Genomic DNA, 24518 nt, shown 5'->3' with positions numbered 1-24518 from the left:
GCACCCTCTAATGGCAGAAAGGCATCATTGCACACAGTCAACTGGCAACATGCCAGGTACATAAAGGTTTTTGAAAGAGGTACATTTGCTTTAAGCAGAGAGCTTTGCTTTTACTTTGAACACCAAAGTTTTAACTCTGCTCTTTAATGGCCATCATTCCTCTAAATACATTATTATTCATATATCATTACATTTCTAACAGCATCTGTCTTCAAGCATGACTAACCAATGCTTTATTTCTATCCTCTATTGTATATATAACCTTGGGGTGGGAGGTGAGGTGGTAAAGGTGGTCATTCTCATTTTGGGGGTGAGCTCGGAGGGGTTGCTGGATTCGTAGGAGTGCTGCACGATCAGGGCACAGGGAATGTCGCAGCATGCTGGGGGCTGGTAATGGGTGGCGGTGGGGGCAGTGGTGTTGGCAATGTTGGGGTTCTGGTTCTGACCGCCCAGGGTCAGAGGGTGCTCGTTGGGGCTGTGAGGGCAAGGATCAGAAGCTTGCCTGACAGATGGGCCATCTGCCTGCGTCTGGTGTGAGTGTGTGACGTGCATGTGGGTGTGAGCAAAGAGGACAGGAGGAGAGAGAGAGAGAGAGAGAGCGAGAGAGAGGGTGAGGGGAGAGATATGTGGAGTAATTCATATAAATGTGTTTGTGTATTTGTGTGCATGCAAGTTGAGTGGGAAGATTAAAACAAGCCAAAATGAAGCCAAATAGACACACAGGCAGACAATCAGCAGACGGGCAGAGACAGAGAAGGGATGAGTGACAGACAAGATCAGGCAGATGGCAGGATTGTAAGGTGGAGGAGAGAGAGAAGTCAATTGGAGAGACAGACGGGTGGGGGGTGAGTGAGAAAAAAGACACGGCAGTCAGTCAGCACGCACAGTTAAGCAGGTCGTTCTGTGTTGTGTCTTCAGAGAGACATTTACACAGTCGTTATATACCTGGAGAGGGGAGATGTTTAAATGGCATTTTGTACTGCTCTTTGCCTCTCTCTCTCCCCCTCGCCTGCTACACCCCTCAACACAGAGTACTTATCTACAAAAACAAAACAAAAAGGAAATATGAGAGCTTTGAGCCACAATGACACAGATCATTTTATATATATAGCGTTAGAACGAGTAGGCTGGCAATTCCCATCCAAACCACACACTTCAAAAAGAAGCGGTCAGCTGTTTTAGGTGTACCAAAGGAGATGATACACAAGGAAGTGCCCGCTCTTCTCATGCTAAACCTACATGGATTATATGAAATATCAGACATGGTCAAAAAAGAGTTCTGACAAAAAAATCATTTGTCTTTTGTCAATATGCAGCGGTATAGTTACTCCCAGTTTTGAACTTTTAGAGATGTGGATGATTCCAATGGCAGAACTCTTTCATACAAACTTTTCATGGCACATATATATAGGCCAAAAGGGTAAAGCAATACAGCCGCCCTGTAATGAATGAAATGGGCCTCAGACACTCATCTGGAAATAGCTTGTCAAAAGAATCAAGATGTTAAAATGTAGACTATAGCTTCCAAAGCACTGCTAAGGGGAACATTGATCAATTTTCCTTAGATATACAGTACAGTACTATCATTACAAACATGCCCAGACATCACCCACCCAGGCACCAACCCAAAATGAGTTCAGATGTTTTTGAGCACAGTAAGACAGTAGCAATACGGAGGAAGATGAATATATCAAATGGGATATATTCAGGATGTAAGAACTGTAGTTCACTGTCCTCAAAATTCATTAAACTAATATGTTAACTATCAAAGATCCCAAGATAGCAGGGATGACTTTTAATACACAGTCCTTTATTTTGTGTGCATATCCTTGACAAATGTGCTCAATCATGATACATCATTGGTGACTCTGAGGAAATATGTGTTTTTGTCTTTGTGAGTGAATAAGCCCGGTAGAAGCAAACCGTTTACATTGAGAAGCAGCCTCATACATAGCAATGTCAGCCATTCCACAACACATAACACAGACCCATAGCACAGACACAAACACTGACATATAGACTAGCTTACATTTAAAAGCAGTTGCCACAGCTTTACAGCAATGAATGTAAAGGCATGTACAGACATGTACAGTGTTTGATTATGTATGTTTTAGTATGTATAAGAAACACAGAGACACAAACACATCTTAGTTGGATTTAAGTTTGAACAGTGAATTTTGGGACTTTCATTTATACAGGAAGCATGTGTGTGGCAGGTGGGGATGGTGTTTTGGCCATATAATCTAATGGATGAACATAGTCATGATGTGTGCCAGTGTTAACTGAGTATAAGTGAAACACGACCATCTTAAGTCCTGTATAGGTCACTCAGAGCATGATCTGAAAACCACCAGGGATTATGAAGCATGTTGAAAACAAACTGAACAAACATATCTTGCGTTTATGGGTTTCATGATATGGCGTATCTGACATAAAGTTTGGGCATTCGTTATATTGACACAAGACTGAAGTGACTGAAGAGGCAAGCTCAATGTGAGGCAAAGATGATGTGTATGCACGCATGTGAGAGTGAGCTCAGTGGGGTGTGTGTGTGTGTGTGTGTGTGTGTGTGTGTGTGTTACTGTAAAAGCAGCCATACAGGGGAAGCTGTTTGTCATCTTCAAGGTGGAAAAATGAGCACTGTTAGTGTACTTTTGAATACATAAGGGACTGTTCGTTATTTACTTAAGGGGCCACCGGAGGAGTTTTGGGACCTTTAGCCAAAAAAAACATGACCCCACCCTCGCCAGTAAAAAAATTTCCATGACCCTCCAAAACAATTTGGAAAAAAGGCATGACCCTCCCCCAACAATTTATCAATACATTCTGTACTGGTTTGCATTTGGCAAATATATACAGATTTCCATTGTTCTGTTTTTTTTTACAGCTATGACATATGAGACTAAACCTCTGCATTCTCATCTGACGCATCCCACTCCTCTGTTAAGGTGTGGTGGCCATTTCAGTAGATTTACTCACTAACATTGTTGTGGAAACAAAATAAGCATGGAAACTAAATGCACAATTCCTGCATTACTGCATTACTTCAAATACTAAGTTACTCCTCTAGTAAACTAGTATTCACATGAAATAAAACAATAAAATATTGAGACCATTCAGCAAGGCACTCTGGGTAATATTCAACACAAACTGGTTGCTATGGACTCGTCACTAGGCTTTCTCCACTTCGCCGTTTAACAAAGTGGAATAAACGTATAAAAGTCCAAATCTACACAAAACCCGCAATCAATTAGTAAGCTGACATTAAATGTGGCATTTAGGAAATCTTTATTGCAACCTTGGCACGGTAAGATGTCCAGACATGGTACAACAGTCATTTTCGTTTTTTGCGTCCTGCTGCTCCCATCGTCAGCCAGGTAATATTTTTTTTACTAAAGCAGTATATGAAATCTGATGTATTACCTACCACCATTTAGTTGTTTTGTGTTATTTAAGATATTTATAAAATATCTGATCATGCCAGAATTATTCCACTCATTTTTTAAACAATGCAATTATCCGTTTCAGCCACCAGGGGGGCAGCTCCCCCTGCCCCATATGTCCATGCCCTGCCCCCCAGCAAACTCATGGGTCAGACCCATCTGGTAGCGAAGGAGGGCAGAGACTGAGAGAGCTACATGGAGCTACATGGAAAAATATGCACCAAACAAGCCACTTTGAAATTTTGCTGTTTCATGAATACAAAAGTTGGGTGACCCCCCCTCCCCCCTGGACTGAAAAATGCTAAGAATAAAAAGACATGACCCTCCCCTATTTTCCTCCGGTGGTCCATTCCATAAATACCGAACGGTCCCTAATCCGTAGGTTTCATTCAACAAACATTTTTGACAGGTGAGGCCCAACTGATAATCCCAATGACACAACTGCATTCAACCTGCACTAACCCTTTTTACATTTGTGCACTTGCTCATTTTAGATTAAGCCAAGGGGAGTTAGATCAGGTAGTGTGCAAATTCATTTTGAATGTTGAATGTAACACCATGGTTTTAGTGATTTCCACAAATGTCATTATGGTTCAAAAGGAATATTGTCAGTCTGCCATAATACATTCAATAATAGTAAAGAAAAACATGTATATCCCTATGAGGCTGATATTAGCCTGAATTCTCTATGAACAGTAAGTCTTTCTGGACACAGTAACTCACTGCATTGGAAGTAGAGTCCTCATGCCAAGTCTGCACTCCCAATTCATACTCCTGGTGCCAATGAATCTTACTAAGGCAAGTTTTCCAGGCCCAGGCATAAAGAGTGGGTCACCAGGCTTTCCTATTTAATGAGAAGTTTGCAAAAATGCACAAGGAGCTGCATGCTCTTGGCTCAGTGTGATGGTCTCAAGTGGTGTTAGCATTCCCTGTGACAGAGGCCAACAAGTTCTTCATTTAAACTGACAGAGAGCGAGGCGTCTAGTGGACTTAATTACAAGCTTTATGGTTTGCTTCACTTTATTAATTTAACTTTAGGAAGTTGGATGACATTAAACACTCTAGACTTACACCATTGGCCATGACTAAGGCCAAAATTGCATGCAGAGGCAAGAGTTTCTCCCCAGTCGATAAAATGCAACATATGCAATTTATCTAATTAGCTGCTTTGAAGTTGACTTAAATTTGTCTTCCTTCCTCCACTGAGTCAGGACATGCTGCAGTGGTCCCAGCTTGACTCTCTCTTCTTCGGTTCTCAGCAGCCATCTTTGCAGCTGGTTGCCCATTTGGAAAGATTCTGCACAGATGGTGACTTGAGATCTGAGTATGGTATTCCCACTGTTTTTACATATATTATGACGGGATAATTTTAGGAAGAAATAAGAATAATATTTCAGCCAAATGAAATCTTTGTCTGGCCTTTACAGACAATTTGTCCTTCTTAAGGCCAGGGAATGCTTGAAATGAACTAATTCATACTACGTGTCGTCCGACCACGTCTGAAGGCAAAAGTGTTTATCTTTGTCCCAAACAGCCACACTCAAAGGCGGGGTAAAAAGCTTGCTGTTTTAGAAACAGGCAGGAAAACAATAATTACGTAACTACTTTCTCACCTCCACACACCTGGCCCCTCACTGAGTAAAGTGGGCGTGCTTGTCGGATTGTTGGTTTCAGAAAGTTACAAAAATTGTTGGATGCAGCCTCCCCAGTCGGAAAGGATTGAGTGAAGGGGGATTCAGACGCTGTTTGATGATTCCGACAAGCAATTAGTTTGAAGCATACTGACCCCCTTGAAGTTCCGTGGTTACTCTGCGCAAACCAATGGCAATCAATAGGTCAATGCTTTGATATGGTGAAGGATAAATGTCAGGGGTCAACTATCAAAAACAACTATGGCTGACTGAGCTAACTTCATTTTACAATGGAAGCACTGAAGGGGCTATTCTAATGATGCACTATACCTTTGTACTTAACTTGGATATCCCACTGCTTTGCTCCCACTATTATCCCAAAGCTGTTTTGATTTGTATTGGAATAAAATATGACTCCCTCCTCTAAAAAAACCTTAATAACTTGAAAACTTTACACTTCTTTTATTGTCGCTTAATGAGGCAGTGGACTAATAATAGAACTATCACTTACTGGAATTGTATAATAATGTACATACATAGGAAGTGCACCCTATCAAACATATGTGACTTCTAAACCGATAATAGTGATTTCCATATGTCAGTAAAGCCTTAATATGCAAAATCTTAAAGATCTACAAAGAGAATTAAAGACTATCACTGTTTGAATCCCTGCTGTCCCTCCTATTCACTGTTGCAACTCTACTCCTGAGCACAGTCGGGGGCTGATTCCACTGGCTGCTCTTAGTGGCTAATGAAGATGGTGGGGGGTGTGTGTGTTGCAGCTGAACCACACTGTGCTTAACATGACTTTGGGTGTGACCAAAGATTTGGTGTCTATGTGGCTGCTCAGTTGGCGGACATGACTACTGATCTGAATGACAGATTAAAGCTGGTAACTGAGCAGGGGGCTGGAGGTAGGGGGTTTATATGGTTTGTCTGTCAGTGTGTGTACTGAAGAAAATATTGCCATCTGATCCAAAACAAAATTACACTGGCAGTCAGTTGGGTGCCAATGTTGCATATGTTGCAACATAGAATCTAGGAAAATGATAACAAACAATACAGTGTGACCCAACATGTTTAACTGACCTATTTCTGGTTGTGTTGAGCGCAGCAACGTGGTTTCACCTGACTGGGCTTCAAAATTGATATTGATGACTGTGTTTGTTCTTTAGACACAATGCTTAGCTACTGAATCAACTGAGAGAAATAGAATATCTGTTTTAGTCACATACTAAAGGACCTCTACATGATGGGCTGTAGCATGCACAGTAAATATTTAATATATGTAACTTGATTTTCCAACGTAATTAGATGGTGAAGAATTAAATCTTGGCAGCAATATATAAGAAACTAAATTAAGCTCAAGCAGACCGAGTCAACCTGCTGTTGAGCATGTTGCTCTATTCTCAGTGCAGTTTGTAGCCAGTTTAACGGCACATCATTCCAGATGCATTAGGAAATTCCACATGGCAAATTGACTGAGATGGGAGGAGTCTGGATGCAGCTTTAAAGCTCCTGCTTGTGTATTCACAGAATTGTGCAAATCCTCTCACAACACCAGCAAGCCTTACATTGATTCATTTTCTAAGGAGGAAAGAGGAATCCACTTTTAAATTAAAAATTAAACAATTAAATAAATCAATGAACAAACAGCCCAAAGGACAAGCAATAATTACAACAAATCATGTGCCACTGTTGATCAGTTGCAAGCAATTGCACTGGACTGCAGTAAACAAAGCTGTGAGACTTCCAAGTAGTTTGTCAAACAAGCCTGTGCACACTACAGTGATCACAGCTGATGGGGCACATCAGTCAAGTCCCAAAGCACCTCTTTGCCTGCAATAAAACACCAATTCTTATTTTGTTCATATTATATTACGTTTTCTTGTGTCAAAGGAGGTCACCACCACTCAAGTCACATCAATGACAACAAAAGTGGATGAAATATTCTCCAAAAGCTAGAAACTGTAATGATGTAGTATTGCAATAATGTGTGATGATACACCAATGTGGTGAACGAATGGAATGTTGAAACTTTCCCCCTAAATGACTTTCCAGATGACTGGTGTTAACATTCTTTAATCGTTCAAAGTAACCTGCTCTGACATTAAATCATCCTGGGTATAGCCACAAGTTTCATTCCCTTCTTTTTGTCATCTTTTCTAATTTATTCTTGGTGGGACTTTAAATTAGCATGGCACCACAGATTAAGTAGATAGGCCATGCTTCTCTTACTTGTTTCTGGTCAGAGTCATGCAGAGATGTTCACTTAGACAGTCCTTATTAGTGTAATAAAATCCCCCCTATTAAAGCCCATTTTGGTAACCAGGCAACAGCTGTAATACATTATGGTAGACTATTCAAAAGACCTCTCTTCTGATTGACGGTAAGCAGGTTTGATATCTGTAAGGACTGGAAGTTGAATGATAGGTCATGAAAGTGTTCTATATTACTTCCCTAAAGTCATTATCCACAAGTTCACTTTAACCTGCCTTTATCAAATAGCTTCTGCTGAGGGGAAAAAGCAATAGTTTGAAGCTGAAGTAATTTACCTGATGGCAACAAACATTTTCCGCTAAAATAAATCTGTGCTGCTTGTTAATGCCTCAGTCGAATTTGTTACCAACACATAAATAATAATTAACTCTAAACCAAAAGTGAAAATAGTTTCACCCATAATTACATTTCTTTCAGTTAATCAGTGGCATGTTTTGCATAACACATTTGCTACACTTTGCTGGAATTTCAGTTTTGATTAAAGTTATTTACTTTTACCTTTCTCCCACTGTGTTTTGGTAAGCGTAGCAGTAGACATGAGAGGTGACAAAGTGGGTTGGCGTTAAAGTGGAAGTTAAATTGAAAGCTGCTACAAAATCCTTATCAAATCCCTTTGTGGATAAAACAGCTACTTAAATAGAGAGATTGCAACCATGGCTACCACTCATTATATTATATCATTATACTCCATTTATTCTGGTGAAAAGGGCCTGAGCTTGTGTGATTACATGCAATAATAGAAATGCAACTGAACATGTTGCCATTGTGTTTTTCTTTTAAGATGTTACCTGTCTTGTCTACGGTGGAGCAAACAGCTACCAAATCACAACAGACTGCAGGGTTTCTACGAGGGGAAGATTTTGCCAGCGTCACTTTGATTGCCTCAAATGATATCCCTGCTGAGGTGATCAACCACATATAGGCTGATTGGATATTTCACAGGCGCTAATGCTAATTTACAAGGTGGAGTGTTGCCACTGTTTTAAAGGGAACGCTGGTATAAATATCCATGTTTATTACGATGAGTCAGTGTTTCTGACTTTGCCTTGGTCAAGGCACGCTGCAGCATTCAAACAGGCCCTCAGGCTGTTTTTGTATTCTGCTTTTAACGTTGCCAGTGTTCTCTTTTCTCCAAAACATTAACTTTTCAGAAAAATAAGTGGTTGATTACCCTGTTGACACTGACGCATTTGGCTCATTTTAAATGAACCGACACCAAAATTAATAAAACATTTAAAAAGAGGTGAGAGTATGCAGTAGCACAATACTGGATACATTATAAGGCCAATAGAGTACATCCTTAGTAGTTTCTATTCATATTGAGGATCTGGACTGTGATTGTGCTTTGTCAGGGTGTAAAGAGATGTGTGTAAGGATTGTGTAGGGACAATATAAACATGGACTTGGGGGGACTGAATATTTAACTGTGAAGAAATGCAGCTACATCAACTAATTCATAGTACTTAAAGACCCCCAGTATGTGTGTATAATGTGAATATGTGTATCATGCATGTGTCACCCAGGCTAATCTAATTTTACATTATAGTTAAAGTTAGATGTCTTATTTGGCATCAGTATGAATGGCAGTACACACATTAACTAATGAGGACTAAGAAGAGAATAGAAACATTAACACTTCTTTCAAATAAGTTAAGTTAAATTGTCTTTTGGGCAGATAATGCCTCTTTGGCTATTCATTTTGATAATTTGATGGTAAATTTAACTACGCAAACAATTAGACTTTTTAACATGACAGGATGCTTTACAAGCTGACAGTCCTATTAAGATCATGATGTGGGTGAGAAGAGAAAATTAATACAATGTTCTCAGGGCTTCTGAAAACATTCAAGCACTGTTTGACCTTTCCTTCCCTTCCTACATATGCAGAGAAGACTACGCAAAAGATCAATGCTGTTTATATCACTGGAGAGCTAATATAGCACCTCCAGGATTCTTTTGGACAGGATGTGCAAAAGCTGAGCAACAACTACAGCTCCAGTCTGTGCTATCAGCATAGTGTTGCTGAGGTTGCTTGTGTGCAAATGTTGTTCAGGGGAAATGACATTGTGAACATGGGAGGTTTTCAAAGGTTCCAGACGCTGTCAGTGTCATAAATCCTTCACGAGGAAGGCTCTGCTTTTATCTCTCTTCCTCATGCATACTGACTAAAGAAATTACTTTTTTTTTCAACTTAGCATCCCTGGCCACAAAGTCTAGACTTTGTATTTTGTAATTCTACACGCTTTCCCCTTGCCTCAGCTAGACCTGAAAATGAACCCATCCATCCAATCATCATCTGCCCACTCTTACTTACTTTTTCTTTTTTTATCCCTCCTTTCCTTGTTCTCTACCTATTACGCCACTTCTTTCCCTTCTCACAACATAAGAGAAGACCAGGGATGTATTATAGGCACTATACCTCTCTCTGTACCATCAATCCTCCTTTCAGTCACCCATCCATCCCCCTACCTCCTTGGAGGGGACCCTGGATCCCTTCCTCCGCGACCACCAGCTTTCCACCATGGCAATGAGGCAGGAGAGCACCACACCGGCTGCGAGGACGCAGAAAACGCCGGCAAAGCTGTGGATGTCCAGGGCGCTGCCGCGCTGTCGTGTTTGGACTGAGCTGTAGAGGTCGCAGGGGCTGTCCTTAGGCCACCACTTGACTTTCAGTATGTCCATGTCACCGTTCTGCTGGAGCTCCAAGATTCTGTGACATAGGCAGGAGACGAGGCATGTAAGCATAGAGCCATGTACAGTAAGGGTGCATGCTTTACACACACTGACACAGAAGCTACAAATTTACAAATCTTTGTAAAATACTTACAGTAAGCATACATGACAAGGCAGACATACATGAATGAATGTGTAGTTGCATGAATGAGCACCAAGCCGGCAAAATTCAGAAGAGTAAGATAACACCGTCCAGAGTGAGCATCTCTATTAGGTATGATAATTGATGGTGTCTGAATGCCATTTGAATGATTACAGAGTCATAAACACTTTTATTAAACCATGGAGAATGAAACATATTTGCAATATAAGTCAACTGCACAAAATCTGTCAATACTGCAGCTTTTACTGCAGTTGCCATAGCTTCTCTCTTCCATTTGAGGGCAGTGTTTGCCAGTTAAAATCCTCCCTAATCCCTGACAACCATATTGGGCTGTCAAACTCATTATGGCCAACATTAATATGTTTTGCAGCACAGCGCAAGTACACTGCCACAATGTCATTATGCAGCCTAGCTTTAGTCCCACGATTGATGGCTTCAGAGAGGATACAGCTCAGAGGTTGATGGGGTCCCTCTGTTAGCCTTCAGCTTATTATTTAACTGGGTCGTTTGTTTTGGTTTGGAGGGGAGTTGCACACACACACACACACACACACACACACACACACACACACACACACACACACACACACACACACACACACACACACATATTTAACAATGTGGCATGGAGGAGAGAGGAGCATAGGGAAAGGGAGAGAAAAAAGGCAATGTGGGAATGTGTGTGTGTGTGTGTGTGTTTGCCTCACAGGCACATATACTGTATACTAACAGAAAACAAATAGAAGCAAATAATCCCTCAAAGATAAAGTAAGCCACCACACTGGTTGACACCAACAGGGTAGATACACATTCAGAAATGAACAAAGTCACAAAAGTTGACTGCATGCATGTCAAATCAAACTTAAACAAAAATCATACATGTGTACCTAGAGACAGATGTTTGCAATTATCTTAACTTCCCGGGGACAAACCCCTCCTGCAATTTCAGTGACAACATGCTGACATGAATTAAATGCCCATCTTTCATCTCTTCATTTTTTCTCATGCGGAATACACAAAACGGACTGAAATCAATCAAGAAATGCAAATGAGCCCTGCAGACAGTTTACATAATTAATTTCATCCACAATAGCCAGAAAAACATGGCTCATTTCAATGTAAATCAGCTAAACAGGCTCAGCACATTGCTCTATAACCATGTCACTCTCATTTAGGGACATTCTCTTCACACTTCCTGGGATCTATTGAGCTGGTGGGACTGGGGAACTACATGGGTAAAATGCCAGGTGGGGTTTTAATTGATGAGACAGAGAGAGAAAATAAGAGAATAAAAAACTAATTTAAACAGCAAATCCACCAACAGTCATTCTAATACAAGATCATGTCCACCAACTGCCAGCTTGATTGTGGGATTGTTTGGCTCAGATCAGCGCAGATTAGTGCCAAGATTAGATAAGACTTTGTGTAGATGAAATGCAACATTGACTCAAAACAAATGAAATCAAACTGATCTGCAATAGTGTGTAGCAGTAGTAGTATAGTTGCAGCACTGGCCTAGTTGCATGCCCTGGTTATCACTCTACTGGCATGAAGAAAAGGTAGTCAGCATAGAAATCCCTCATCGCATACCAATCCTGCATCTGTTCTTTTTCAGCAGTGCAGTTGGCCCTGCTCCTTTTTCTTTCAAACATGTCACTAAGTTACTTTTGGACTGTAATAAAACTGCAACTCACACTTCTTTTAAATAAAGGCTGAAGGCTGAAGGCTTTTCTTTTTGATGCTGCTTTCCTTTAAATAATTGTTCATTTCTTACACTTCACTGTAAATTTTATTCTTGTAATTAATATCTGTATTATTCTATTTTAAATGTTTTATTTAATGCACTTTGAATCGCCTTGTTGCTGAAATGTGCTATACGAATAAAGCTGCCTTGCCTAATATTGTACTGTATGACACAATACTTGATATTGCTTCATGCTTGACCACTCCTTGTACCCTCTGAGTGCTAGATTGCTTATTGCTGGAGGAGCAATAGAGCAAAAACACTTCACTGTTGCATGCAGGGCGCACTCTTGATATGCAAGTTGACATTGTGAAGGTTAGGTTTTTGAACAGCACCTGCGTTTAATCAAAATTCAAACAGCATCCTTACACGTTTGTTTTTAGCTGATGACAGTATCACAGAAAAATCACTGTTTATAAAAGTTAAAACAAGCTTTTTTTTCCCAAAGTGTAGTGCCTTTCATACAGTACTGACCTTTTTTATGTCACTCTGACAACACATGCTGCACACACACACAAACAAGCCGGCACTCTGACAGACTGCTTCAGAGAAAGACAGATTACACACAGGCTAATGAGATGGAAGAAGAGCGACCCCACCTATCAAAGAAGCCAGGCAATGTTTTGTCAAAATATTTCATCATTTCTTGCTTGAAAGTCTGCCAACTTTCTTGTCTGACATGATGTCTTTTCATGTCTGTCGAGAGAAAGAGGCATGCTTTATGTTTGAAGTTGCCGTCTGTTATCTCTGCTCATGAATTGACTGTCACCAATTTCATGTCGCACAGGTTTTTGTATAGCACTTAAAGCTCCATTGTGTACTTTTTTTAGTTGATTCTTAGCAAAAATATGTGCTCATTCATGTGTAATTACTTCCACCAACTAATCAAAGTATTCTCGTATGCGTAGAATCTGCCATTTAGAATCATTCAGAATGCATACGAGCGAGTTGCTCAAATGACGGCAGCCATGTTGCGCCTCCATCTTTCAAATACATTAGCCAAAGAGGGACATACCTCCGCCTTTCACACTTTTCACTCAGTGGCACTGACTGTGACGAATGCCAGGGAGGGAGGGGGAGAAGATTAATTGCGACTGCCGGCAGATTTGAAAGCCTGTTGAAGATGGAGGATTGCGCCTATTCTCGAGGACATGTAACGGCGACGCCAAGGAAGTTAAAAAGAGAATTAAAATGACGCGAGGCAAAGCAACAAGACCAAAGTTAATATTGGAGTGGCTTTTCCAAGATGGAAAGAGATCATAAGGAGCAAGGATTTTAAAAGGGACGCCGAAGTTACCTGCTTTCTTCTCGACAGGTAATTCTGCCAATTTGTGTAAATTCGTTTTATAGTTGCTACTTGCTTGGCTAAATATAGCAAGGTTGTGCATAACGCTAGAACGACGTCTAGGATACTTTTCCTAGCATCAATGATGAAAAAGGATTGTCTACCTTGTAACATAAAAGTAATCATGTGTCATGTTTTCCCTGGCAGACAACTCACGTAATGGAGTTGTAACACAGACTAGCTACAGCTAGAACAGGTGCGTATAAATGATGGAGATACTAAGAGCTAATTTCGGTTTCATTGACATTGTTCATACTGCTCAGAGGTGGGGGGGGGCCTAGAAAGTAATATTCAGTTGGTCATATAACATTTCACCGCTAGATGGGAGATATTCTTACACAATGTAGCTTTAAGGAGTGGAGATAAGTGGTTGCATTTTCCTGTTTCATCTAATATCTGTGAACATAATTACTATTGATAGTAAAAGCCTTTGTGGCAAAATTCTACAAATGGGGTTTTACTAATGACCTTTGATGGAAAACGAATAAACAGTGGAAATGGTCATTAACATGTCCTTCCTTGCAGGAAGAAATAGCAATGGCAGCAGAATTTAATTGTCAAATATCCTATAGAAAACCCAATGATTTCACATGTTTATGATCTAGCTGTGTGTTGAGATTACTTGCTGTATCTATACGTTAAATATATACTTTAATTTTCAAATATTTCTTCAAAATCACTAAATGTCTACATTACCCTAGCCTACTCCAGACAATCAAAAGGGTTCCCAAACAAACTAACAAAGAATAACTAAAAAGGCTTACTCCACATCTTGATCAAAGTTCAAAACATTTCAAAAGGAGACTTTTTTCAGAGGAATAATTAGGATGTGTGTCTAAGCTGTATGTAATTTTGAGGGAGGACAGAGCAAAACAGATTTGAGATTCAGGACAGTGCTTTCTCTCTCCCCTCTATTACAACGCTGTCTGCCTGTGGAGCTCATCATCTATCATTCTGAACTAATTGACCTATCAAGAGTAATGCAAAATCTGCTTCCCCAATAGGCCCTTGAAACCCTAAGGCTGACATGCACTCACAAGAACACGCACACACATTATCGCTGCATTTACCTTTTCATTTATCTAATTGATGTTTAGCTGCCATTATCCTGCCCACAAAAATACACTGATTTAACTCTGCAATACTAGAGCGTGCCTGGGTTTGGACAGAATGGTGCAAGCCAAAAGTGAAGTGGAAGATTATTACGTGCTAAAATATGAGGGCAATCCAGACATAATACCTCACAAATGGAATATGAGATTGCCTGAGTGATTCAAGTTCAAATGCTTAAATGTATCCGTCTAGCACTCAGTGTTCAGAATGACTCTGCACATGCAAAATCGGTTACCACCGAGCCAAGAAGAGACCTCTGTTTAGTCATGGCATCCACAACGCAAAGGAATACTTCAACTCTGTGAGAAAAAGTGAGCACGATGATGATCATTTTTAAACACAAAAGCGGTTACAACTGCTCTCCATTTATCTCTATCCCATGGCTGACAGGCAGGATGAAAAGCCACTGTGAGCTGCCTAACAAAAACATGGCTTGAGTCAAAGGTTTCCTGCAGTACACCATCTGTCTAGATCTCTAATTTGTCTGTTGCTGTCTCACTAAAAGCAACACATCTTCCCTCGAAAACACAAATTTGCCTGTGCACACGCAAACACACAGCAGCACAGATAGAAATGTTAAACATGCACAAGCAGTGAACGTGCAGTCTCACACTCAAAGTACACTACAATTATGCAAAGCACGGTTTGTTTGAAACAATGACAAACTGACATAAGTAGCTAATTACAGTGTGTGTGTATGTGTGTGTGCGTCACACAATTTTTATGTCCTCATGAAATATCCACTTCATTACACCGAGTTTGATGAAGTTCATGATAAAGCACAGGAGAGGAAATCTGACATCTGATTCATTTTCCCCACAGGAGTCTGCTTTTCCCTGCACAGATACCCAAAACTTTTTGGATTTAAAGGACAATTCCGGCGCAAAATGAACCTAGGGGTTAGTAATATGTGTCCCTACATGTAAACCAAAGCATTGAGAACTTTGTAAGTGTACAGACAGTTTATTAAAAAGTTAGATTATAAAGACAGTAGCGTTCATGTAAACTATCTGTACACTTACAAAGTTCTCAATGCTTCAGTTTACATGTAGGGACCCTCATTATGCTACCGTTAAAGTGTGGTGCTATTTTGAGCCTTGTTAGTGTTATAAAATAGCAATTTACCATCTGCCCCAAAAGCTAGCGTTAGCAGAGCAACCACCGGTTTGCGGTAGCTTGTTTAAAGCTAGAGACACATTCGATTAGCATGAAACAAATCCCAGAGAACGTTCGACTCGGTACACATACTGTATGTTATTAACCCCTAGGTTCATTTTGCGCCGGAATTGTCCTTTAATGTCTTAATATAAAGAATATAGAACTGAGCGTGTGTACACTTTAGATGTTTTCTTTCTTCCTTCTGGGACTGGGTGTTTTTCTGCCCAAGGTTTTTAAGTCAGCACATCGCTGCCTGAGGTATCGGGAAATAGATTACTTTAATCACTAAAAATAACACCTACTACATATAATTGCAGTCTGAGAACATACAGTAGAGGTATTAGTGTCATGTCCTGCATTTTATAATACAGGGGTTGCTATATACAACTGCATGTTAACATCTAATTGAATGCATCATTGTCACAGTATATGTGATGTGAGGGTTTCAATGTCAATGCATGCTGCATGGATGCTGCACTGGAAGTAAAGGGTATATGATAGGTTAAATGTAACAAAACAAGTGTAATCTGTGTGTCTATCCGGCTGTTATGGCCTTTTTTGTGTGAAACAGCTGTGTGCATGTTCAGCATGACTCTATGACTGTCTTATTATATAGTAGGTGTGTATGGGTATGGTGTATGCATGCGTGCATCTCCCTGCATCTGTGTATATGTCCATGAAACAGCTGGTGAGCTGCATTAACACCGTGTGTGTGTAATGAGTTAGCACCTAGCTTTAAGATCGTTGACTATGACTAAGGAAATCTATAATGACTTTAACACTCCCACTGGCTGTAAAAGCCAATGAGCAAGGGTTGCCTGTGTGGCGGGGGGAGGTGTGGGGGGGGGGTAACTGATGTGCCTCTGTGTGTTTGTCTGTGTGCGCGCTGTCTCTGCCTCCCTGCTCTCTCCGCAGTGGCGGGTAACTGCGTGGACTAGATGTTGCCATGGCAACTCTTTGGTAGCAGCCTTGATGGTGGGATGATCACGCATTATTAATTGACTCAAGCTAAAAAGAAAGAAAAAGAAATTAGAACACCATAGCAATTTGGATAAAGGAGCAAGGGACACTAGCCTTGAAGAAAGGAAGATTGGGGGAAGAAGGAAATTGTGAAAGATGAGAGAATGCCTTGAATTCCGTCAGGTGACAAAACACATTCATGGTAAATTATACTAAGATCACACACAGGAAGGGAGAGGGAGCGAGAGAGGAAGTGTCACACTAAGTATTACATGAAAACCACAGGTATGGTCGCACATATGCACTGTGGACACATATTTAAGCTAGAAAACATGTTCACATAATGGAAAGTCGGGAAAGGAAATTAACAAAAGATGCTCTTTCATTTGTTGTCTCTCTCTCCTATGGAGAAACACACAATAGGCTATTGTACAAGTAGGACTAATTTGAGTTTTAGACCTTCAGAATGAGGACATTGTTGCAATGTTAAGTTTTCCCTCACTTTTCCAAAGGGCTCTTTAGACTTAAGACTTGTTTTTTTGTTAGGAATAGAAGTTATGGTATGGTTTGGTTTAGTTATGGTAAGGGTACATGCTGCTATTTGGCATGTGGTTGTGATGGTTAAGGTGGTTAGGGGTTAGGGGAATGCATTATGTCTCCGTGGGTCCTCCCAAGTATAGAAGAAGAAGAATATATATTTCATGTGTTTGGCTTATCAAAGTTATGTATGTAATTTCTTCTATACAAGTTTAAGTTACGTTTAAGTATATACAAAAAAGGGGGACAAGTGTTACCTGTAATACCTTTCAGGAGTTCATTTGTGTTAATTTGAGCAACATCTATTTGTAACAGTTTTAATGAGCAGCCTCTAATGTTATAAATGATACCACTAGTGGAGTGAAGATGGACTGTTAAGAAATGTCACACTGTGTTGCTGCACCACTCCTGGGGGGTGGGGAGTGTGTTTCTAACCCAAATGGATGGTGGGGCCAAACAGAGACTACAGACTACAAAGTGAGTTTTTAAAGCCTGTTATCTCAGCACCTGGCAAACTGATCGTTGAGTCATTGATATTGATCAACTCGGCTATCAACCCCCTCAAGGTATATTATGGCTATTTCTGCTATGCGACAGTAAAAATCTCACTTATTGCCCCTTTAAATGCACTGTAATTCCATATATTGTGTTGATTCTGCAGTCTTCCCTAGGCCCATCCATAAGGCCCCTATAAATACAAGTAATGTCCCATGCTGCTCTTCTCTAGTAGCAGGTTTTACTGCAGCTGTAGCCAGTTAAAATGCAGAGTGGTGTAGGTTAGATGATCAAGCATAATGTGAAACAGTTCAGTGAATTTCAAAACTGGCTAGAAAGACCTCTTAACTGTTTCTGTGAGAGGTGTTGAGGCGTAGTGCGTCATCGCAGAGCATACTGCTGTCTGAGGAACAGCGGAATATGTCTGCAGCAACCACGACAGTCATGCTCTTTTATACGAATATTCTTCTCCTGTCACCTCTGTAGCAAACACAATTTTAAGTTGGAGACAGTAAAAAGTGGAAGTTGCAGTGAGGTGAGAGGTGGCGAGAGAAAATGTGAGGGTAGAGGGAGAAGAGACGTGATTGAGTCGGAGAAAAAGGGGAGATGGAAAGTTGAGTGAGAAAATGTGAGGGGAGCAACAAAGAAGAAAAAAAAGCTGGCAGTGTGTTCACTCTGAATGGATGGCAGAGAACAAAATCATACAATGGGGGGAATGAGAGGACAGACGAGAAAGTATAGGGTGAGACAGGATAGGAGAAGAGAGCTGGGGAGGAGTAGAGAGAGGAGAAGAGACATTTTCACATGGAATGAGCAGACAGGGGGTAGAAGACAGGAGGGATGACAGACAGAGGTGTTGTGCTAAAATCAGTTAATCAGTAGTGTTGTGCTCTGAGGAGACAGTTGGATGTCAGCTCCTTAAATGAGAAGAACACTGGCTGCCTCACTGGAAAACATGAAGGAGAATAATATTCATATTACAAAGTAAAAAAATGTGTTTCATTGAAGTTCTCACAATTGCAGGGTCAGAATATTTGAACATTTTGCTGTCAAAGTTCAAGCCTGTCTTAAAAAATATGTGATTTATTTGTGAAAATATGTGCACTAAAACAAGTACAGTGAGAGAGACATAGGGCAGGGTTTTTACGGTGAAACCTTGAGTGGCTGCAGGTTTTTCAATTACTCTGGGTAGGTGAGAGTGACATAGTGATTATGGAGGCCAGCCTTCAACTAGATAGCTAAGCTCAAGCACCCATGTCAGCCAACAACCCACTGAAGTATCCTTAGATGCTGAATCACCACAAGCTAAAGGTCTGCTGAACCAGATATTTAGCCTGCCTGTAGAGATGAGGGGGAATTAATAAAGCATCAGATTACTATCATTACATCATGTTGCGTTTTGCTATGTGACCTGCCTTGAGGAGCAAGCCAAACGAGGCTACTAACTGACCTGTGCTGCATGTATTTAGTTTATTCGTCCAAATCACTTTCGATTTTTGCAAGCAGGAAAGTGACACCGCAGCATCGACCCAGTCTGAAAAGTGCACCTGCTCCTGATTATTCCCTCCTTGTGTTTTGGTAAACAAAACAAACAAACAAAAAAGCTGAGAGAAGCTGAGACTAAAGCACACTGACCCACAGTCACACATCAATACTCTGTAAAGTCTGTTTGTTTATTCAACCACAGACTGCTGCAGTCGACTCAGACAGAAGAAATATTGTTGCATATTTGAGTTTGCTTTTGAGCGGGTTTATTTTGGTGCCAAATATAAAAAGAGTGAACTACAGGGGTCTCTCTAGTGACCTTCCTTATCGTACACTGGGTATTTACACTGCCTCATTTTAGTGGGAGAGATAACATGCTGGCCTCTATCTCACATTTACATTGTGACAACCTGGCTGGATATTTGCTGAATTTCTAAAGCTCTGTGCACATTAAGGAGAACAGCACATATTGTAGCTGTCCCAGACTGATTTGACTGAGAAAGTTCAACAGTATGTAATATGAACTTTCTCAGACATCCTGATTATTTTAAACATGTTTTAAACATTGATTTTCTCAGTACAAGATCCATATCATTACCATGATGATGAATAGTTATAAAACCTGAGTTTTATAGTGCATAACTCTTGTCTGGGCCAAAGAGTTTATTATACTCACCAATACTTAAAACACAAAACTGAATGCAAAGATGTAATTCAGTTAGAGCTATTTTAAACAGCGGTACGGCCTATATCCACAGATATACCCTCCACTTGCATGGGGCCTATCAAACATGCACTCTTTAAAAGGCATGGAAACAGAGCACAGGTCACCGTAGGAAATGGTAGAAACATGAAAATGCCACAAGGAAACAAAACAAGCCGCTCCAATGTTCCAACACAAGCCTGTCCTAAGGTGAGGCAACAATGTTAATCACTGAGACACCATGCTTCCCTTTCAATTAACAGTGTGTCACTATATTGAAACTCAAGGAATGGGGTAAGAGAGGTAATTTACCCACGAGTCTTTGGTCCCTCAAGTAAAGTTTGAAAATCTTAATTGTTCCAATTAGCACACTCAGGGTTCAGTGTCATACACTTTGTCAACAAAGTTTTCAATTAAGCACCATTAAGCCACATTGTGTGGGTGAACTGGAACAGATTATCAGAAGTCAAGTCATTAACCATCATTAACACATCAAGAGAGTGAGCGAGCGTGATTAATAAAGATTTAATGAATGTACTAAGTGTGTGGGCTGAGTTCTCTCTCCCTCTCTGGTGAAAGGGAAAGAGAACTGATTGACACTTGACATTAAATCAATCTTTTCTCATCTGGAACAATGCCAGTGTTGTAAAAACACTCATACACACACGTGCACACATATCCACACACACATTTGTTGTTTTGCTTACCACCCTAGGGGAAAATGCATTATTTTCACCCATGGATACTGATTTCCATGGATTGGAAATTGAGGGCTTCAGAGCCTCCATCTTAACTTGAACTTGTGTATGTGTGTGTTTGTGTGTGTGTGTGTGTGTGTGTGTGTGTGTGTGTGTGTGTGTGAGTGACGGAGCGAGAGAGAGAGAGAGAGAGAGAGAGAGAGAGAGAGAGAGACGGTGAATCATATAACTTGCTGCCCAGCTTCTTGGCTTCTCTAGCGTTGTATGCAACTGTCTCTTATTCCACTCTGCTTTTATTGTGGTCTTTTTTTTTTCTAACCATGGGATCAAGATGGAAATCTGGATTTGGAGTTATAATATGACAAAGAAATGGTCAAAACTATAAATAAATCAATAAGAAAGTGAATTAAGAAAGATATGCCCCCAAGAGTAAAACAGCAAGTAAAACTATAACTCAGTTTTCTCAAGTCAAACTTTTCTCAGTAAAACATTTCTTTTTTTATACAGAAGTTCCAATACTTGAGTTATTCTTCTTATACAATAAACACAAGGGGACCAAGGTGATACTTCAAGTGTCTTGTTTTGTCCGACCAACATTGCAAAGCCAAAAATATGTTTATGATTTATAAAATTATAAGACAAAGGAAAGCAAAACACCCTCACACTGGAAAAGCTGGAATCACAGAATGCTGACATTTCTGTTTAAGAAATTACTTAAACAATTGACTAATCAATGAATCAACTAGTTGTTGAAGTGACTTACTGACCTGATTTTGTTTGCTAATTACAGTAGGTCATCTGTTGGTATCTGTGGGTGTGATGGTTTTCTCTCTGCAGTTTTGCAGGTATGAAACAACTACACTGACTTGGCAAATGTGTAAGTAAACCTTAAACAGAGCTAACCTGATTTCAATTGAGATTCAGGTAAAAAGAAACTCTGTATTGGCTAATTACAAGGGCAATTAGAGAGGCTGTTTTGTAAGAACATTACATTTACTCATGTATTGAAAGCTCTTGACTTGTGAAGCCAATTTCACCTACAATAATACTATCAAAGTGGTCCTTCAAAAATGCCCAAGACAACTGTGACAAAGAGCTAACAGCGTTGGAGCAGATATTAAACCCCTCTTCTGCAGTCTCTGTTTACAACCCTGCTGCTGCGACTAAAATGTAAGATTTACATGGGCAAAGGCAGCTTTAAAAGCCATTTATATGTGTCTTTCAATGGTGCAATTTGGTTTATCTCTATCATATACATTTTAGAAGAAAAACTCCACCACACGATTCATTAAATTTCACTTCAAGGTTTGCAATAAACAAACTTTCACAAGTCAGTTCATCAACAGTTTTTTAACTATTGCTGACAATTTTATTGGCATGAGTGCTGCTGAGATAAAAGCTTGCCGCAATACTGAAAGCATCACAAACAAAACTGTTTTTACGAGTCATATACAGTTTACTTTGTATTAACTGGGATCCAGAGCCCTTTAATATCACTTAAAAAAAACAACTTCTAGTGAAGGACTACTTTCATATTAGTGACACATTGCTTACTGTGGTTGGACTCCAATTTATCGTCTGGTTAGGATATGAAATAAATGCATGAAAGAGCTAAGGCTGTACAGGGAATAATTAAGAAAGGATGCATGGATTACTGAATTTAAGACTGAAATAAAGGTCTGCACCAACGATATTAGGATTGGAGGAGAGAAAAATAAATAATAGCTATCACTTACACACATATGCATACCCATTGCTATATCTTTTATGTAGGCCTAGTTAAACATGTGGCAGTAAGGGAGACACATTAGCTGGGTTCAGGAGCAAAGGACCCCTTCTTACACTGTCATATTACTCACATGAAACCCATACTCAACAATGAAATAATGAACTTTATCAAGCCCTATCTGATCCAGTTTTTACATCTTTGGAAGTAACTGTTTATATCCTCTTCTTGTGGAAGAACATGTGCTTCTAAGATATGAAAACAAACAAACCACTCAAGCCCTTACAAACTTCCAATCCCTCACAGCTGTCAAAAATCCTATCTCATTTGGCGAGGATGATGGGCGATATCTTTGCTGCGGTTACTTTATACAACCCAGGTCCGGAAAATTACAAGCCACAGACTAACAAGCAAATGTCATTTGTAGAGAATGAAGCCAGCCTCTGCTGCACCCTAACCACAACAATCTAACCCATGGTCTCTGAGGTGTCATGTGTCTGTGATTGCGGCAATGATTTGTTGCTGTTGTGTACATAATTTGGCCCCTCAAGTGTATACTAGAGCATGCACTGCCATGTTCCCCACAGAAATACTGCATACCATCGTATTTTTTTTTTTTTTTTTAGAAACACTCAAATATCAGCCCTTCGGCCACTGATGAACACTTGCCTGTAGCCAGGTCATAAAACAACAATATGTTTGTATCTTTGTTGTTGGATGTTATGTAACAAATGGTGTGACTATAATCAAATTCACATGGTAGATGTGACAATCTTTGTTCACCCTATGTGTGCCTCAAATGAAAATAAAGCTTTTTGTGACAACACTCTGACAACATGACCCTGATATCATACTAATGAGCATATAATTCATTTTCTCTGAGCTGTTTACTACTGACATTTGTTGCACTCACCACACCGAAGCTGGTGTCAAGATTTAAATTCTGCAGTCCTGACCATAATCACACACAAAGAGGCACCTTATCTATCTTGCAATCAAAATGTAAAACGTAACTGTGTTCAATATGCACAATAAAATGTCTATCCCGCAGCTTATCTTCATAGACTGCAGCACCCTCAAGATGTCCATCTGCTATGGATTAACTCTTCTATTTTAAATGTTCACACATCAATGCCTGCAGACACTCACAGACATAAATAATATATGCCTGGGAGAGAGGGCTTATTTTTTTTCCACAGTCTTGCCCCTTCAGCACTTCAAAACAACTTGTCAGTTGCTGTCAGTTTAAATTAGCAGACTAGCTCTTTATGCTACTGTTTTCTGACTCTGGTAAATCTGCAGGCTGTCTCTATCAACAGCAGCACCCACACCCACACACAGTCACACATTATTTGTTTTCTCTGACAATGGCTTCTTCCAAACAAACAAAGTGGTTGAAAACGATGAAGTTGTAGCACTGTCTATTTCTAAAGACATCACCCTTCTCTCTTATCTTATGTTTGTGTTCTCTTTAGTATTTCATTTTCTCGTGTCTTAATTTTCTTATTATCAAGATTTATTAACTGAAGATCATTATCATTAAAAACAAATCAATAAAAATAAAAAATAAAACTTTAAAGTCCCTCAGAGGAATGAGCATCTCCATCTTCAAATTGGGTTGGAATACATTATAGTAGTAAAGGGCACATCATTTATAAATCCAGCATATAATATATATAAGTTATATATTCTGAAAGAAATCTCTGCCTCAGTAAAAGAATGTATTTAGAATTTCTAGTTTATGCAGGGCTCCATGGCAAGGGCGTAAATGCTAGGGGGGTCGGGAGGTCAGAACCCCCCATCTAAGGGTTGTCCCCCCATAGAAAATACTGTGTATTGTAAATAACATAATGATGTATACTTGAAATATCTGTGTAAGCAGTAAAACAATACAAACCCCAAAAAATGCTTTTTAAGTTTAGAAACATTTTGAGTCACCCCTCCCTTGCCTCACAGTGGTTTGGTCCACTGCATGCTGTAGGATCTGCGCTAGACTCACAGTCACAGTCACATCGGGTAGTGACCATAGACAGTATATAAGAATGGACCAACAGATCGCGTTGTTCTGGACGGAGATCAGTGAAGGCCATTAGAAGCACTTTTCGGGTGATGGCTGAGCGTTATTGCGCAGCCTCCAACTGAGAGAGACGACGTAAATGTGACGTGAGCAACGTGTCTAAAAGTTGTAAGTCTTCTGGTAGCTGTGCCAAGAGAAATCTCAATCATTCCGACTATTGCAGAGACGGAGAGCGTAGTTATATGTAAGGAGATAACATAGGCACAGGCTAATCATTGCTAACTAAAATGCTAGTTAACATTAGTAATTAAACTTAAACAGCTAATGTAAGTCAAAACTGCCTGCGA

At 40.0% G+C, this 24518-nt stretch overlaps 1 protein-coding gene across 1 annotated transcript in view; it reads right to left on the bottom strand.

Moving 5' to 3' along the window:
* grid2 (glutamate receptor, ionotropic, delta 2) overlaps window positions 1–24518 on the bottom strand; it is a 248700-nt gene that overhangs the window by 5584 nt on the left and 218598 nt on the right. The window contains exon 13 of the mRNA XM_078250909.1: window positions 9824–10064. Within this exon, the coding sequence (XP_078107035.1) occupies window positions 9824–10064 (241 nt within the window). The remainder of the gene's footprint in view (window positions 1–9823; window positions 10065–24518) is intronic.

Source organism: Sander vitreus, chromosome 5 (genome assembly GCF_031162955.1).
Source record: "Sander vitreus isolate 19-12246 chromosome 5, sanVit1, whole genome shotgun sequence".
Taxonomy (NCBI): Eukaryota; Metazoa; Chordata; class Actinopteri; order Perciformes; family Percidae; genus Sander; species Sander vitreus.
Note: the sequence above shows the minus strand (reverse complement) of the source record. Positions and strands in the feature narration are given on the sequence as shown.